Here is an 18,871-nt window from a genome sequence, read left to right as displayed (position 1 = left end):
CATCTGGAGTGCCTCTGGCAATGTCCTCTTTTTCTGTTTGAAAATCATGCTCCAGTGGAAACTCACCACTGAAAGTGGAAACTTTACAATTAAAGGTATGTTGGACCACTGTAGCTGCTGACACAGAGACCAAAACATTCCAGTCCAATGCCATGTTGTGCAGGGCCAGGTCAGTTCTGGCCACACTGTACTCCACACGTATGCACTCTTCAGTTTCACTTGGAACAAACCTGGTTTTTCTTTTGTGTGTACAGTACTCTTTAAATGTGATTGCAGTTACAAACAATTCATCAATTAAATAAGAATAATGATAATAATGATTATAATAATAATCATCATCAAGACTTCCACAAGCTCTTGGCTTGACTATTAGCTACTTAACAATTGCTTGTATTTACAATTGTACCAGTGTTCAAACACAAAGGTACAGTCAAAAAGACCACTTTTTTTTTTCCTTCAAAGTATTCTAAAATGAGTATGAAATCACATGTAAAGTTTCTTTTTGGAAATTATTTCTATTATTTATTTCTTTTAGTCAGCATTAGTATTGGAACCTGACATTAAACTTGTGTTTCAACATGCGTAAAGCTTTTTCTTTTCAGTAATATATTAATCACAAGTCAGCTAAATAATTAATACCTTAACTCTAAGCAATTGTCTCATTATCGTTGTTTAATTCACAGGCACTGGAGTCGACCAACTAACTCTCTTGACACCTTAACGATGCATTAAATTCTCAGTAACTAATGCAAATGGTTTATAATTTCCTAACATTCATTAAAACTGTAATAAAGGCAAGAACATTCTTTTCTTCTACTGTCAAATAGAGAGAGAACAGTGTTACACATCACCTGTGGCTGATGAAAAAATGTGAGGGGTATCTGGTTTTAAATCTTATGTTATCACATAATTAAAGACAAAGTACAGTGCAGGGGGCAAATTATATTGGCAATAGTCGGACTTTAAACTGTGTCAGCTTTTTCTTAACAGGGTTTGCTGTACTTGATACCTTACATATTTTAACTAAACAGAAGAAAAAAAATTATAGTTTGAAATCGTAATATTTTGTCTTAATTGCAAGAATTATACACAAACATACAGAAATTAAAACCCTGAAATACCTTTGGCAGCCCTTGCAAACTCTGCAAAGAATTCAATTTATCTCCACTGAGAGCTAGTGGAGTCATTACATTCAAGTGACTTAAATAGTACTTGATCAAGTCCCCAAATCCACAGCCATACCTGGCAACATTCCCAAAATAATAGTCAATAAATGACATATTTCTAAACACAACTGCATGAAGAAAAGATGGAAGAAAAATGGGAGGAAAAGAAAATGAAAGACGGTGTAGAGCAAAACCAGAAAACATCTTCCCTTCTCTTTTAGTATGACCAGTTAGTTCCAGCTCCAGCATGGCATTAATTCCTAAACTTTTAGAAACCTAAACAGCTCAGAAAGCTCTCCTCACTTTCAACTGAGTAGTGTTTCCTTACAGAGAAGAGTGTCAGTTCTGCAGCATTTTGAATGCTCATAAGGAGAGGAGGGAGAGAAGGCAGAAGGATGAGAGACACCCTTTCCTCAAGCCTAGGAATGCTGAGGGCTGAGCACTCCAACCCAGAGCTGTGACAGCAGCAGCCCCACAGCTGCCTGGGTTTCAGTCTGGGAGGAAAAGCTGAGCACCCAAAACAAGCTGATAGCCTAGTCTCATCTATCTCGCTGCACAAGCAGTGGTCGAGTTTTCTGACAGCAGGGACCCAGGAAAGGCTAAACCAATGTGCATTTCTCCTCATCATCCTTACACATGCTTGGGAAAACAAGAAAGCTTGGGAAAACCCCAGTCAAAAAGCAGCAGTGAATAGGTAGAGAATCCTAAATCCTAACCCCCAAGTATCCTGCGAGTTTCATTTAACATTACAGATCAGAAGACAGATTTCCAGGAGATTAGGAATAGACCTCAAATCTATTTTTAGGCTTGGTTTTAAAAAAGGCCTTACTTTTACAGGCCAAGTGGCCTGAGGCACCCAAGTGACCTCCAAAGGCCACTCAGTACTTTTAAGAAGTGAAACAGCAGGCTCTTTCTCCTGGCCTTTTGAACACATAGAAGAGCATTATTTTACATTATATTACAGGGACTGCTCCCTGAACACGCTACCCAGTAATTACAACAAGTTGCATTATGTAATTTCAGTGCTGTCTACTACAAAAGTTTCTGCTCCATAAAAGCACACTCAGAATGCACCCAAATGGTTCGACACCTTGTGTCATCAAAGCCACACACACCAGCCCTCCAGACATGCTCTCAGATGCAGCAGGTTAAAGAAACATCGGCTGCCAGTGCGGCTCATGCCTGTTAGAGAAAAACATTCTCCTTACAAATTGCTACTTGGATTCTAAATTCGTACATGGTATTTAGACCCAAACAAATTTCTAAAAACAACCTTCTCTCCCACTTCCAAAGACTATTTTCAGAAAACTTGACATTGCCAACAAGAGGGAAATGTTTAAATAGTAGGAGTGAAGGATACCTTATTTATCAAGCTGTTGTAAACTCACAACCACTTTGCTGTCTGTCACTGAAAATTAAAGTGAAAAGAAAAGCAAATGTGAATGGGAAAAAATTAAAATTTTAAGAAGTTTTATTATGGAATAAGTCTCATTATTTGGGGAATTTGTTTCCACTTTTTTGGTATTTAGCACACACATTGTTTAAGTGTTTGCAAGTGCTGTATTTTTATACCTAAACAAAAGAGACTCAAATATATGTAAGAAGTGCCCTTATACCAGGAAGCACAGCACTAATTGTAATGTTAACATAAATATTACAGCTGTTATTGATTGCAAATACAAATCAGGACTTCTAAGATTACATTCCTTTAATTCTAATGACTCATAAGAAAGTGAAACTGCACTTCGCCCAGAGCAATTGAAAGTAGCAGCTGTCTAAAGGGACAAATTTTCCACAGACTGGCTCTGATAATATCCTAATTCTGCCTTCAAGTGAGAGCAGCCAGTAGCTTATCTCCAGTTGATCCAAAAAGGTCTACTCCACTGATTAATTTACAAATACCTTTCCTTCCCAACCTCAGAACTGCTACAACATTTAGGATGTTATTGCTCTTCTAGAGTCTTCTAGTTACAGTTTGCATTTCTAATATTAAAGAAGAACATGAGAAACCCAGTTAGAAACCTTCAGGTTTTGTCCAATGGAAGAGCACGCCACTTCTCACAGTGTTTCTAAAAACACCATAAGCACATAAAAAGAAATGATTGCTTCCTGAAAAAAAAAAATCAAGTTTACTTACATAACGTATCTGTTCTTATTCTTACAAATAATTTCTATGAAAATATCATGCAGAAACTAACATTATTTAGATACATTTAAATAAATTACTGAGGTTCAACATGATAAATGTTGACACACTACAAATTTTTGCAGTAGCAAAGCCCAAGTGATTCCTGTCCTTTTTCTCACCCAACTGCTTCTACCATTTTGCCAGTTTACTCATCAGTAGGGCTGATGCAACTGTTTGTGGAGCTGCACTCTAACCTAAAACAAGAAAAAATGATCTCATTTTAGAAAACAACAGTACACTCACTCTTGTTCATAGGTGTAGTTTTAGAACCCGTAATTAGAAGGAAAAGAAAACCCCAAATACCACAAGTATTCCAAGTGCCAGTTAAGAAATCATGAATATAAGGTGTATTTCAGTTGAATTGGAAGATTCTTGTTTAACAGTTAAGAGTTAGATGACTTACAGGTGGAAACTCAGAAAGGGAATTACTGTCAAATAGCCAAAGCTGTCTGCATTTCATTTCAGGGAAAAAAAAAAAAAAAGTAGTTTTATTTATATTCCAATTACAGCCTTTCCTGTTGAAGACAAAAGAACCTGAAACACAAAGAGCAAGCTTTCCTCAGTTCCTTTTAGTACCCAGCAGTGTAACTTTCAAAGGAAACATGCACCCCGGGTACCAGGAGGCTTCCACAGAGAATATTCACATACAAAAAAGAAGAGCAGCACGTCCTTCTTTGGAACATTGTCTCACAAGTGGTACGTGGAAAAAATACTGTACCTATTTTTTCCTATTCAAGAGTTTCAGAGTTGGAGAACAGTGACCAATTATTTAGAAAAAGTGTGGTTCATTTCTCCTTCAGTAAAGAAGTTCAAAACTAACTTCCCTCATCAGTAACAGAGGTGTCAGAGGCAGCCTCTGCACCTGCATCACTTTCTGTCAAATGACTTTTCAGACCAAGTGCACCACCTCCTCCCAGACATTCAGGTCACTCACTCACTTGAAGACTGGAGAGCAGTATCCAGCACTGATCACTGCCTTCCTCATGGAAATCCTGTATTTCACCTGCTTCACACTGTTTAGCTAACATGGCCATGTTGTGCTAAACTTCACTTTTTATATTAACTTTCACATGCACAGCTGATGCTGAGAAAAAGATTTCTCAAGGCACTTCCCAGATTGGAATCACGGCCAAGCATTCAGCACACACCTCAAGGAGTAGACACCAACCTGCTTTCTTCAGGACTCTTATAGTTGTTGCACTGAAGTCTCCCAGGTTCAAAACATGGTATCAAGGGAGCAGGGAACTGCCATGACGAAAAAAACACAAATATACCTATGTCCTACTGAGAAAAGGCATAATTAGCAGTGTTACACTGCAAAAGGGATCTTTATGAGCTGTGCTCAGTTTTCTCAAAGGAAAAAAAAATCCACAAAACTTTATTGCAACTAGGTATCAGACTGTTGCCTCAGTCTTTAGTTGTTTTAACCAGTCTTACCAAATTCTCAATCCTCCCCCAAGCCTTGCAATTTTCTGTGGATACTACTTGAAAACTATATCCCTCACTCTTGCAAATTTAACAGTGACTTAGCAGACTTCAAGCACTAGCTGTAGGAGTTTATGGGGCAAACTCACTGCTTAGCTTTTTAGACTCCTTGAAAGTCAAAACCTTTGCTTTGCATCCAAGAAACTGATCTGTCTGCTCCAAAGAACAGGTCTGCTTCACTCTTATTTTTCCCTCTTATTTTTAAATGCCTTCCAACTTCCTTGGTTTTAGGTCAGTTTCTCATGAATTTCACCAAACACCTTTACCAAAGAATTCTGTATTAAAAGGAGAAGTATGTACATACAGAATAAATAACATGAAAATGAGAAAGGAAGTTGAAGCTTTTTATATCAATCTCTACCACTGAGTTTCCAGAGCTGTTTCTTGGAATAAAATGCCTAAGAAAAAGAAGTTTTTTAACATTCATGGTACGAAAAAATAAGAGCAAAGGAAAGATCTTGAGAAGTCTTGAAAAAAATCCACCTTAAATAAAACAATTGCTAGCTACACCTGCTGTGGCAACCTGGATAAATTCTACATCAATGACATTAATTTTCACTTAAGAGACTACAAGTGGGGAAAAGATGACCATAGGCAAAATTAGTATTTAAATTATCTATGGAACTTACTGTCTTGTTTTAACCTAGTAGTACGTGTCCTGAAAAGGTATTTTGGTACTTTCTTCTGTCATTGACTTGCATGTCTATTGTCCCTACTTATTACTTTTATGTAGCTAACTAGGTGGAAATCAAAATGAATTTTGGAAATGTATGCATCATCAACAGATCTTTAATTAAAACCTTGTTGCTTCCAAATGTCCATAATGACTAGGCAGTGAGATACTTTTTGTGAGGTTAGTCATTTGGGTGGAAGACAAGCTTGCCATGGTAATACTGTTTTTAATACTCCCTGCTTAAAGCAACTGCAAAATTATATGTTACAGTGATGAAAAGAAAAAAAAAAACCCACATAATATGTAGAGCTGTGAATAATGAATCAGAAAGATTCACTTCAGATCCTAAGATGGCAAAGGATTGCTGGAGCTTCCATCTTTTACTTGTATGACATGCAATAACCACTGGAATCCACAACTGGTACATCTTTGTTAAAAATGAGAAAGAAACATTAACTTCCAAGGCTGGTAAGGATACAAGAAGTCCCATTTTTTCAGAAGGAGTAAGAAGAAAAAATACAGCCAGAGAAACCATGGCAGGCGGATGCAGAATTGCAATGCGTTTGATCTGTTGTGTTTGTGCATTGAGGTCCAAGTGCACAGCTGTCACATTTCATATGTTTGACAACTCACCCCATAAAGCAACAGCGTCTCCACAAAGCTCCAGAGTTCATTCCTCCCGATTTACTGTCCAAGAGGAGGGCCTTGCTCCCTGGCAGATAATTTAAGGACAGTGATGAACAAACTCTTTCCTAATCATAAAATGCAGTATCTTACTCTTTCTAGCAAACACATGTCGCATCTGAGATTAGCCCAGTGGCTGAATCATCGCTACCTCCCAACAAAGGCCGGACGCTGACAGAGGCAGAAAGAGTGCTGACCTGCTGCTCCATGCTTCTTACTGAAACAAAAAGCTTAAGGATTGCCATGAATGAAAACAAGCACCACGACAGGCAGTGAAACGTTAATACTCTTTATTTTATGCGTTATCGTAGGCTGTGTAACATTACAGCTGCATCTAAGCAGACATACCTCGATCATTTGCATACAGCACTCGTGCCCCCGCAGGACTCTGCGCGTCACGGAGCCCACGGCTCCGGCTGCAGCCTGTGCCAGAGCAGGCAGGCCTCTCCCCGCTCCTGCAGCCCCTGCAGAGCGGGAGGGCTCGGCCCGGGGCGCTGACAGCGCCGGCTCCCATTCACCCCCGTGCCTACGGCGGGATTTCGCAGCTCCGGGACGCCGGCTGGGGGGCAGCGGGTGCCAGCGGGTGCTGGGAGGCGCGGACAGCACAGGGCGGGCACACGGACAGCACAGGGCGGGCACACGGACGGCACAGGGCGGACACACGGACGGCACAGGGCGGACACACGGACGGCACAGGGCGGACACACGCAGAGCCCCTCACGCCGCATCGCCGCGGCCCACGCCCGCCGAGCCCCTCCTGCCCCTGCTAACCGCGGAGCCACCACCGCGCTCACAGCGCGCGGAGGTTTGAACCACACCGGCCACCGTACGGGGGAGGTGCCACTGCCGCTTCCGGGCGAGGTGGCCTCCGCCGCGCATGGAGGAGCTGCCCGTCGTTGTCCTCCTGCTTCTCCTCGTCTCCTTACTGCTTGTCCCGCTGGTGCTCCTGGATAGGAGATGCCGCGGTCGGCGGACGCCTCCATTCAGTCTCCTGGTGGTGGCCGGCTCTGGTGAGTGGGGGTTGCCGGCGCCGGGAGCGGGTGGCGCCGTAGAGCTGCCTCTCCGCGTTCCTGGAACTACCACTCCCGGCATGCAGCGCGAAGAGCGGCCGGCGCGGCGCCGCCGGTGTGCCTTGGTGCAGGCCGGGAGTTGTAGTCGCAGTTGCCTGTGTCAGGAGCCGGTGCCGGGGTCCCCCCGGGCCGGTCCAAGTGTCCTCGGCGCCGCCGCCTGCCTTTGGGTGTTTTGGTTCTTGATTTGAGTCATTGTTACGCGTTTCACCCAAGCCACGCGGGAAGGCATCGATGAATTGGTGCAGGACTGACCTGTGCAGCTGCTCGCTCTTCTGACTGAAGATTACTGAAGATGGAGATACAAGCCTTCGGAAGACTGGCACGCCCCTTACATACGTGGCGTTTTGCAGTCTACCCAAACCACGTTGCTGTGATTTACTTACAGGAGTCGCACGTGGATCCGCCAGAGACGAGAATGATACCCCTCACTAAAGGGAGTGTTCGCATCTGCTACTCCTTGTTGCCTTGTTAGCAGAGTTGAACGGCAGCTAATTTATCTCCAAAAGGTTTATTTGAAAATTTGCAGTTGACAAATACAGGCCAGCTGTTGATTTCAGTATCCCTTTGCTTTTTGCACACCAACTAACTAATACTCCTGAGATCTTTCTGCATTTCTGAGTTTGACTGGCAGGTTTATGATTCTTCAGGTCATCTTTACTTCCACTAGAGGTGGAAATGTATGTATTTTCCTTCAGTCCCTTGGAATCTAGTTTGTCTGTATTAAAAGAATACTTCCACCATACATAAGCTTACCAGTTGAAATAATACATGTCAGTTAATATTCATGTAATGTTTAAGCCTATTCTTTGAGACTTTTAAGTAGAAATCTGCTCTTCTTTGAGTGCTCAGCTGATTGCATTAAAATTTGTGAAACCTTTAACAGACACCACTCAGGAGAAAATATCTCCAAACATATTTGAAAAATATGGCATGGGATTGTATGGAAAGGTGGCAAAGTTTAGTGCAATGCTGCAACATTGCTCTCCTTGTTGTCAGTTGTTCACCAGCTGTGAGTGTTTAACCTGTGCAGCAAAGGTCTCTTGGGAGCCCAGTGACACAGAACAGCAGGAGCTAGTAGGAATACATGTAGTTTACTGTTTTGGTCTGCAATTTATCCAGTAAACACTTACATTATGTATTTATGGGTGTGGTTTCATGTTGGTCTAATGCAGTCCAACAGAGAAAAGGTGAGACTGCTCCACTTTACCTATACACACAATCTTCCTTCTCCTCTCCCCTTCCACTCTTACAATATCCCTGTAACAGCTTTTCAGGAAACTCAGGTGACCAAAAAAAAAATAATTAACCCAGCTCCCAAAAAGCACAGTATGTACACCCTCCCCTTCTCCCTGGTTTAGTGCCAGTTTAGCTCTGGGACGGAGTGACCCTGGTTAGAAGGTCGTGAAGGCCCGTTGAAGGGCAGTGCTCAGAGCAGTGGCTGGGGCAGGACTGTTTGTTCTGTCAGTATCCAGTGCCTACATCACCGCTGTGGCTGCAGGATCACACCACTGTGGGTGACACTGGTGTGGCTGCAGGGTGACACCACTGTGAGTGACACCACTGTGGGTGACACTGCTGTGGCTGCAGGGTGACACTACTGTGGGTGACACCACTGTGGGTGACACTGCTGTGGCTGCAGGGTGGCACTGCTGCTGGCTGGCTCCAGTACGATGAGCTGGGGTAGCACAGCCCCTGCTCTGGCAGGTGGCAGCACTGGGCACAGGGCAGGGTCAGTTTTACTTCCAAGGTGCAGCTCTGAGCCACATCCTGTCCAGTTTCATTTTGGCTGTGGCCCCATGGGGTGGCCTTTGAGTGCAGACCGAAGACTTTGGTGTCACTCTTTGCCTGGTTGTTCTGCACTGTGTACAGGACATTAAACACAAATGTCAGACTCCTGTGTGACCCTGGTTCAATCTCATTTCACTGGAAAACATCTGTCAATACTGCTTCCCTGGGAGCTGAGTTCCCTCCATATTATTTAAACAGTCTCAGCCATCCCCTAATTGAATCCTTTACTCAGAAGATGCTTTCTCACTGGTAGTAGTAATACTAATATGCTTTAAAATGACAAGTGATTCAGCTGAAGAAATGGAAAGTTATAAATTTTTTTACATACTAATTTCAGTCTGTTATGTTTTACAGGTGGGCACACAACAGAAATCCTGAGGTTACTTAGCTGTTTGTCAGAGTCATACTCTCCTAGACATTATGTTTTGGCAGACTCAGATAAGATGAGTGAAGCTAAGATACGTTCTTTTGAACAAAAAAGGGCTGAAACATTCTCCAAGTCTCAGGTAACTTGTTAAATATTCATGTAAGAAAAATGTTCTTGATAGTCTAATTCAAAGCAGTTTGGAAATGATTCTTTGGAAGGCCATTTATACGAGCTAGCCACTGAAGTGTTACATGTAGCTATACAAATACTGGGGCAAAAATATTCCCGGGGGGGATTTTTTTTTTAGTTTGGCATTTCCCTCAGTGACACATAGTACTTTTTGGAAAGAAATTATATATTAAAATATTATATCTAAGAAAACCTTAATTTAAATTGTATTGGCTTTGTATGTTTCTAGACTGTATCTTAGCTGTATTTTTAAAATAAGGTATTAAATGTGTGTTTAAAAGGGACGCAAAACCTCTGAATGTCAGTTTTCTGGTTGATGACCTGAGTAAATGCTGAACTACTAAAAATCATGAGAAAATAATTAAAATATCTTGTTTATTTTTTTCTCAGATGTTTGCTTGCTTTCGGCTAGTTTGCTGTATGATTAACAGATAGCAGCATAGCTGCTGACCTAAAGTGTGATCTGACATCCAGTGAAATTAGTAGAAAGTATTAGTGGAATATGTACAATGGAAATGAATGTTCTGCCTACAAAAATTTTAAGTTCTTTTTTAGCAAATAGTACAACACACAGTAAATTAATTATTTGAATGGTGTTGATTTCATATGGTGCACTTCATTGTTTTCAGCAGCACTGTTGGGACAAAAGAATGTAGGACTCAGTACCAATGATTTTCAGAATAAACTCTTTTAGTGTAAGGCAACTGCTGCTCAGGTGAACCACAGGCTCACTAAGGAATGGCATTTTTAAGTTTGTTTACCCCAACTTTCACATCTTATTGTGCACCAAGGATGGATGTTTAATAAAGTGACCAGAGGTATTTCCTGTTCAGAGACATCTTGTTGGGTAAATAGCCGTTCACATAGTCATATTCATTTACCTGAAGAATGTCCAACCCTAAACTGTTAGATTTCTTAAAGATACATATTTTGAGTATTAAAAGGTTATGTAGTTTTCATAGTTCACTTATTTTTGCTAAGCAGCTTCTCCTTTATAACCCCTCGGACTACTAACGGATCCTGTAGTTATACTTTCCCTCAGCACTGAAAGCCAGAGGAACATTCTTGGCTGCATGTGAGTTTGATATCTGGATAACAGATGCTCATTTCCCTTTGACCATAGTCTTTCTACTGAGCAAAAGTATTCAGAGTGAAAATGAAAGATAAATTTTGGAAAGTAAATATCACATATTTAATATAAATATCACCTGTAACATATATTTGCTAAATTTCAGAGTGTGCTTTCACACACATACAGTGTGTGTTTTGTTATGGGGGACACTGGAGATCATCAAACATTTGAAAGTTATGTCTTAGTAGCTTCTTGCAGCTTTGCATAAATGAAAGGGAGAAGTCTGAATGCTTCAACACATGGTCATTCCCTTCCTCATCCTGTTAAGGAAGTAGATTTTTGCAGAACTAGGGACCAGATGGAAGACAAATTACAATAATGATGTAACAGAATACCAGTGATGTAAGAGAAAATTTAAGACACACACCTCCCCCCCCCCCCAAATATTTTTCTTTTTGGTCTGTGATCTAGCTCTGTTCTAACAGCTATTCAGGGAGAAGGAAAGAAAGCCAGAATGAGCATCTTGCTTACAAGAAGAAAAATGCTGCACCTCAACCTACTAAGTCTCTTGAAAAATAAATAAAAAATGCCTCCTATGAAAAGTCTTTGGTCCTGCTATCACTGGCCTCTTTGTTCTCTGTTGCCCCCCAACTTGTAATCACAACTATTGCACATGGATGTCCCCAGAGCTGTTACTTAGGGAACCTCATAGAGAACCTGCTTCAGCTGCTGGCAACATACTCTAGCAGCAGAGACAGCTAATGTTTGTTGATTGTAGAATATGAATTCCTATACCCCCATTGAAATGAGCAATCAGATTAACTAACCTTTACATAAACCTCTTCTGACCAAATGTTCTTTTCCATTTCATGAGAGGTACTATGCTAAGAAGTCTTCTTTCTCATCATGAAAAAGAATTATGTAAACTCAGTTTCTTTGCAAGCATTGCAGTATGTTCAGCTATATACAGTATATTATAATAATTCACACCAGTTGCAGTTTTCCACCAGCTTTTCCTTGCATCCTTGCAAAACAACAGTATTAACTAGGTAAAGGACTGGTACATCACTGGTTTTGAAAGGACATTACAGATTTGCCACTTTGGAATATTTGTTTTCAAATTAGAAAAAAAACTCTGAGTGCATTAAAGATGTAAAGAAAAAAAGATGCAACAATATGACACCATAGTAGATACGGGAGAAATCTTTTTCTGGTATCAGACATATTATGCAGTATTCCAGCAAAATATACAGGACGTACCTTTGGAACATTGACAGTACTTCATGAGATGAGAGGCTGGGATTACAAAAGCATCTGGCAGTGGCTTTTAAACAAACAAACAACAACCCCCCCAGTTCTGTTTTTTCATTTTAATACTTAGGAGTTGTTTGATGTATGGACTGAAGTCCTAACATGACATAGACAACGATGTGCAGAGTTTCCAGCATGTTTTTTGAAAAACGTAGATAAAATCAGCTTGATCTTTTCTTGAATTCTCCAAGTAAATTCCTCCCTTTATACTGTTTGGAGTATAAAGTTCTGCCAAGTATGAAACTGCCAAGTTCTGCTGAAATTATCTGGGATTTTTAATGCCGATGAAAATGACCTACAGTTTTTTTTCTCAAATGCTCTTTAACACCATTCTTACAGAGAAGGTTCATCTGAATAGTTCCACTGGACCCTGATCTGCCTAAAACCACCTTATCCTACCCCTATTTCTTGCAGGCTTGAGTGCTACACAGGGGTCTAAACTCAACTTAGAGCATTTCTTTTTACCACGTGAACTCTTCCAAAGCTTTAAGAAACAGAGGCAGTGATAACCAGAAACCTGTTGAAGAGGGAGCAGGAGTCATGTTTATTTTTCCATATTCTGTTGTCAGAGTAATGCAATCAGAGTTTCAACACCTGCAAATAAAACATTAAAAAATCAGTCTGTAACATCTATTAACACCTTCCAGTAACACAGCTATTAAAGAAACATATCACAATGAAACAGGATAATCTGAGTCAAGAAGATTAACATTCTGCATTTACAAGTGTTGGGGGTTTTTTTATTCTTTACACTTTTATATTAAAAATAGCCCCAGTTATTGCTATTCAAGACAGATTTGTAGTTTACTATACAGCTTTTGCTAACGTCCTCTTTCAGGGGCACAGATCATCAGGACTAAGCTGTGACAATTAGCAATGTACACATGAAGTAATTTTCAGTATTTAGAGTTTCTCACACCCTGTGTATGTTCTTCCAGAGTGGTGGTGATCTGGTGTCCCAGGTGAAGTGAGGTAACAACCACTATCCAAGTCAGCATCACTGAATACTGCACTGCAGCTACTACATTTGTCTTCCATTTAAACAGTCAAATATCATTGGCATCAGGTATGCCATGTGACATAGGAATCATTCTTAGGTGCAGCTCCTCTCCATTGAGGTAAAGGCACCTGCAAGGAGGACAGGCAGCCTAACAACTGCTCCTTGCTCCCAGGATTTCAAGACGAAAGGAAAACGTCCTTGCTTTATTAATTTGATACCATTTACAACAGCGACTAATCTTCACTTAGGGAAAGAATGAAGAAAGTTACTTCTTTACCTTTTTAATTTTTATTTAATATAAAGATGCTTTTTCCTGTTTCTTTATGCAAACGCACTTTGAATATGCACCGTGCATATCTTTCGAATACTCACTGAGCACTCGTTTAAAGGACGGTGATACTTGCTCCTCGGTTTTTAATGGCAGCGGGCGGACGGTGGCTGAGAGCGCGGCTGTTCCTGCGGTGCGGATCCCCCGGGAGGCGGCGGAGCGCCCACGAGGTGCCGCCCTCGCCCAGCGCTGCCGCCGCGGCTGGCTTCGGGTAACCTGGGCAATAGCTACGGAGTTCGGCTATTGCTCTGCTCTTCCTACTTTACTGTATGCTTTTTATACACTAACGCTTCCAAACTAGGCTAAGAAAAGTTAAAAAAACAAAACAAAACAAAAAAAAAAACACCAAACAAAAAGGTTGGCGCAGATAGATATAATAAGAAGGAGCCGCAACATTCTCAGGAAAATAACAGCTCCACTCCTCGTGCTCTTTTCCAGTTCAGCCTTGATCGCATTCCCAGAAGCCGGGAGGTTAGACAGTCTTGGATCTCCTCTGTGGTAACAACACTGTATTCCATACTTTACTCTCTTCCTCTGACCTACAAACGGAAGCCAGATTTGGTAGGTAAAGAAAATTTTAATTTATTGAGAACTTGCTAATCCGCATCATTAAAGCTCTTGGAATATGTGGAATATGCAGACTGCATCTCATTTGTATGCTTAGGTTTACAGGAAAACTATTTTTAATGTTAAATTAAATACAGCAGCAATACATCAAGAAAGAGAGAACAGGTTTCACTGCTGGTGAATTAGAATAGCAAGTACCAGTTTTCCCTCTCAAAGTTTGCAAGTAACTTCAGAGTCACTCCCTTCTTATGCTGGTAGAGCTAGCAAAATCAAGATTGCTGCTTCCTGATAATAATCTCTTCAGGATTGCAGCAGCACAAACTATGCCTGAAAACCTGGTTATCCTGTTGGCTGGACTTGCTTCTAAAATGGTATGACCAGTCTGGCACAGGCAGGTTCAGACCAGCACAAATATATACAGATTCAGTTCTTGTGCTTACATGGACTTTTGAGCTACAATGCATATTTATTAAGTCTTTGGCTGACTGACATTAATTATCTCATCTAATGACAAAAACCATCACTGCTGAAGTAGCAACTCCTCAGCACTTTAGTAGCTTTTTCATGCTGTTCAGAAATCTGCACTCTCATGCTAATTACATTTATTTGAAAATATTCCACACACTTGAACAAGTCAGAAGCATTCAGGGTTGTAAGATGGTAGAACTACAATGGAGATACTCAATCGAGAAGGTTTTGTGTTAACACAAAAGGTACTGGTGCACTGGTCTTCTATCCTTAAGTCTTACAATTTTTTAAGAAAAAATTCAGTTACATAAGGAGTCAGTAACCTAAACTTGAGGGTTTTTTAAAAAGTGTTACTGTAGTAGAACTTCAAATTAATACTTTATGAGGTTTAAAATACTTAAATGAAACATGTAAAAACTAGTGCAGTTACAAGGGTTTTTTTCATAATTTAGTAGTAGTGTCTATACACACACAGATATTTGTAAGGAGACAGATGTTTGTAAGGATATTTGTAAGGAGACGTTTTTAAGAATCCCTCTGTGAACTGTATGGCTAATTCTAAAGAGGCTTTTAAATGTTTGTGATATTTTGAATGTTTGGAGGGGCTGATGAGAGTAATGTGATCTCATTTGCTTCAATAGTACTGGTAAGTTCCTGTCAGATCGAAAGCTACTTGCTTGCTGGACTTTTCAAACAGTTTAGTGTGCAGAACAACAGAAGTAGATGGGGTTTTTTTGCAGTTACTGTTTTTCAAGCCTATTCTGAAAATTGGAGGGGAGAAGGTGGCATGCTATTTTTTTCTACGGTGGTTTTGATTGGTGCAGTGGTAATAGTCAAGTTTGCTTACATGAGCAGACAGAGAAAAATTTGAGTAACGTATTTAGTAATCACTTTGCTACACCACTGTGTTAGGTTAGTGTATATATATATATTTTTACTTATTGCAGAAGAAATTGAATGGAAAAATCTCACTGGGTAGCTTAATAAAGGAAGGAGGAAGGTACTAATCTAATTCCATGTTTTCTGTTTACCAAAAGAGTTTAAAGTGACAGTGAAATTTACACATAGAGTTATTGAGAACTTGCTAATCCGCATCATTAAAGCTCTTGGAATATGTGGAATATGCAGATTGCATCTCATTTGTATGCTTAGGTTTACAGTTGGAGTTGATAAACTGTGATAAGCTATCAGAAGACTAATGCTTTGAAAAATATTTGTACTTGTAAAATAAAGATATGTTTTAGCAAGGTCTTTAATCCCTTTGCAGTGTTTAAAGTAACTCATCTCAAAATGAGATCCAAAGACTCTTTATCCATGGTTAAAGATCTGGAGGGGAGGGCAACCCCAATTACTTTTTGTCAGGTGCTATGATCAACCAAAATAACAGCTGGCAGAAGCATCCTTGGCATTATGGCAAATCATGTACCACTTGAAAGCTGCTTACATACTACTTGTATGTATATCTTGGTTTAAGAATTATGTAAAATATAATAACTCAGTGAGCTGCAAAGATTTTAAAACACTTATCCAAGGAGACTGCTCCAGGGATTAAAATGCCTCACATTGCCAGTAAAAAGACTGTATGGTATGTGAAGCAACTGGTAGTGTTTAATTGCCTTTCAACAAAAATATTTGCATTGAATTGAAACTCACTCTACTCTTGGCAAAACATAATGCTTAGTAATGTAAAGAAGTAGAAAGGCTGGGACAAACGCTGGCATTCACAGGAGTCATCTATAACTTTTGGCATGGAAATCAACAACTGAGTTTAGAAACAAGCACAGTATTACATCATGCTGAGAGCTTCATATTTTTAAACAAGAGAGCTTATGGGTGCTGTACATTTTCAGTCTAGACATTGGTTTTGTTTAACTGCAGGAGGGAAAGACAGCTTTGAGTTGCTTTTAATCATTTGTATGTGTGAGTGATCCCCAAATCCTTACACTTGCTCTCCGGCTTGTCAGAAATATGTGTATGTAGGAAGGAATGACTGAAGTCTTCTCTAGGCACCCAAAAGCTAGAGAAACACAGAAGTGTTGCAGTTGTCAAAAAATGCAGGCCAAGAAAAGTACTGCAAAGGGACCCCAAAACCATTAGGTGCACAAAGGCAAGATTTGGAACAGATATGCTCGTTATGCCAGCCTAAGCCTGTCTGTGGAGTGCAAATAGCTGCAAAAGGGAAACACCAAACCCAGCTGCACAGGAGTTACTTGATGAGCACTTGATATGTGCTTTACTTGATGAGCACTGTGCCCCTTTTATATCTAACACTGATCTGTCAAAGCTTCTTGGTTTACTTTGCCTGAGAAATCAGTTCTATCTAACCCTTCTTCAAGACAGTAAGTTCAGATAAAACTGAACAACTTCCAGGAGATCATTGCTCTCTTCCAAGACTTGACCCATGCTTGAAGTGGGCCTCCAGAGAGTTTAAGAAATGTAAAAGTTAGCTTAGTTGTTCAGCTTGACATCATTTTCAGGAGGTCCATTTCTGAGTTATGAACATCTGCACTCTGCAAAGTTAAGTCCCTTTAGAGACATTGAGCCAAGTAACAATTAAGATGTCAGAAGTGATGATTGGCTTGTGTTTCTATAGCCAAGAATGACAGAAATGTAAGTGTCAGTGTTTTGCAGGTGAATGTATGGTGGGCAGTTTTTACAACATCTGTCTGCCTTAGATAGGCTTCCTGTACAGAAGCCTAAAATTCCAGGGAAGGAAAGACTTGTGCCAGCACACACTGCCTACACCCACCTTCCCCCAGAAAAGCTTTTAAAACCATTCATCAGCTGCAGCCAGATTTAGCATGCAGTCTCAGAGATTGCAAATTCCTACCATGAAAACAGGCAGCTGCTCAGAGAAGAGAGACTTTTGTTGTCTTTGTTGAGAGAAAGGCTAAGAAGAAACATAAAACCAGAACAAGCTGTTAGAAGATCTATTATCTAGAAAAGGATGCAAATCCTTCTTATTTACAAAAAATTACACAAGCTGCACAGAGATTTTTTCCCAAATATAAAGAAAATTACTGCATCTTACATAGATTATTTCCTCTAGAAGAATGACTAAAGTTACGTCTTTCCTTTAATATGCTTGAAGTCAGTCACTAGATACAAGTTCAAAGGAAAGTGGTCTTCAGTTCTCTTGCTGCTTACAGAACCATTGTCCTTGGGCCAGTTTGCCAACCCTGCAACTAAGTTTTCAGGTGATCTAGCCTTTTGTGTGGGTCATGGTTACCCTGCTTATTCTTTTCAGCCATAGATGGGTTATGTAATTGGATTGGTGATTTGCTATCCTTCAATATAATTTAATTTCACCTACAGTTGTGCAGAAATGCTGCATAAAGCTCCATTCATTAGAAGATTGCACATCCTGGACCCTTAGGACCAGACTTTCCTTTTCTGGGGACACTTCTCAACAGTTCCTACTACCTCAGGGCTGCACAGAGCTGGAGATAAGCAGATATTTTCAGATGACTGCTATTTGGAAAAAACAGGGTTAAATCAGGCTAAGAAGGCGGTCCTCCCACAGTAGGGCCTCCTTCCTGTGGGAAGTCTGTAGTAAGTTTACATTTGCACAGCAAGTACGTGCTCAGCTGTCTCTCCCTCCCCACCAGCTGTCACTTGAATGAGTCTCTCCTTTTTAAACTTCTTTCTAGAAGCCTGAAACCTGCACAGCTCATCATGCTTGTAGCAATCACCTCTTCTTTTATGACTGCTCATCCCATCACACAGCCTGGTCCTCTGACTGGTTAAACTGACTAAGGCAGCTTCTGGTTACAGAAGTGTTTGCATAGTAAGCTAAATGAAAGGAGATCATTATTTCATTTAGCTCAGATTTTCCATTCTTTGTGCCCTGCCCAAAATGTCTTAAGTTCATAACACTCTCACTGTGACAAAGAGTATGTTATTGTCCCTTATATCATGGTTCCAATTGGAACTTTGTGGAAAGCTACAAAATCTGGTGGCATTTTTTTTTCTTTATTCATTTTATAACAAGTGAACTTTGTATAATGCAATATTAGGACTAATCTGCTGCATTCTTTTGTACACTGAATTTTTCCACAGTGTTTAGAATTCTTTTAGACCAGAGTGACTGTATGTCTGATCTACTGATGTTCCTCTAGGATCAAAACAGTCAAAATAAGCAAGAATGAGAGCACTGGATTAAGAGCTTCAGCGATACAAATTTTTTTCATCTAAAAAGAAAACAAAGGGAGGGCATCAGTATTGATGAAAATGGGTCTTATTCACCCCTCCTACCTTGTGTACTGTGTGCAGCTACCCTGCAGCCACACTGTGGAATATACCCTGTGCTGAGCACAGATAAACATCTGAAGCTATTCCAGTCAGCTGGCTCAAAGCTGCATTGTAGCTTTGCCCTTTCTGTGACTGCTAATTAGACTTGCCTGTAGACACTCCTTTTCAGAGGGAGGACAGGAGTAGCAGTAAAGAAGAACTGAGATCTTAGTTTAGATTTAAGGAGGCATTTTTAGACATAAAAGAGTCTTAACTCATCAGCTG

General features: G+C 40.4%; 1 protein-coding gene and 1 long non-coding RNA gene across 2 annotated transcripts in view; one reads left to right on the top strand and one right to left on the bottom strand.

The window, feature by feature from the left end:
• The first annotated feature begins 7,014 nt into the window (after window positions 1-7,014).
• ALG14 (ALG14 UDP-N-acetylglucosaminyltransferase subunit) overlaps window positions 7,015-18,871 on the top strand; it is a 19,453-nt gene continuing 7,596 nt past the window's right edge. Inside the window, exons 1-3 of the mRNA XM_066325242.1 lie at window positions 7,015-7,206; window positions 9,409-9,560; window positions 13,760-13,882. Of these exons, the coding sequence (XP_066181339.1) occupies window positions 7,074-7,206; window positions 9,409-9,560; window positions 13,760-13,882 (408 nt within the window). The 5' untranslated portion in view covers window positions 7,015-7,073. The remainder of the gene's footprint in view (window positions 7,207-9,408; window positions 9,561-13,759; window positions 13,883-18,871) is intronic.
• LOC136365000 (uncharacterized) overlaps window positions 13,799-18,871 on the bottom strand; it is a 24,512-nt gene continuing 19,439 nt past the window's right edge. Inside the window, exon 4 of the long non-coding RNA XR_010744242.1 lies at window positions 13,799-13,860. This is a non-coding gene — a long non-coding RNA (uncharacterized lncRNA). The remainder of the gene's footprint in view (window positions 13,861-18,871) is intronic.

The sequence above is a fragment of the Sylvia atricapilla genome, chromosome 9 (assembly GCF_009819655.1).
Source record: "Sylvia atricapilla isolate bSylAtr1 chromosome 9, bSylAtr1.pri, whole genome shotgun sequence".
Classification (NCBI taxonomy): Eukaryota; Metazoa; Chordata; class Aves; order Passeriformes; family Sylviidae; genus Sylvia; species Sylvia atricapilla.
This window is presented reverse-complemented; position numbering and strand designations above follow the sequence as displayed.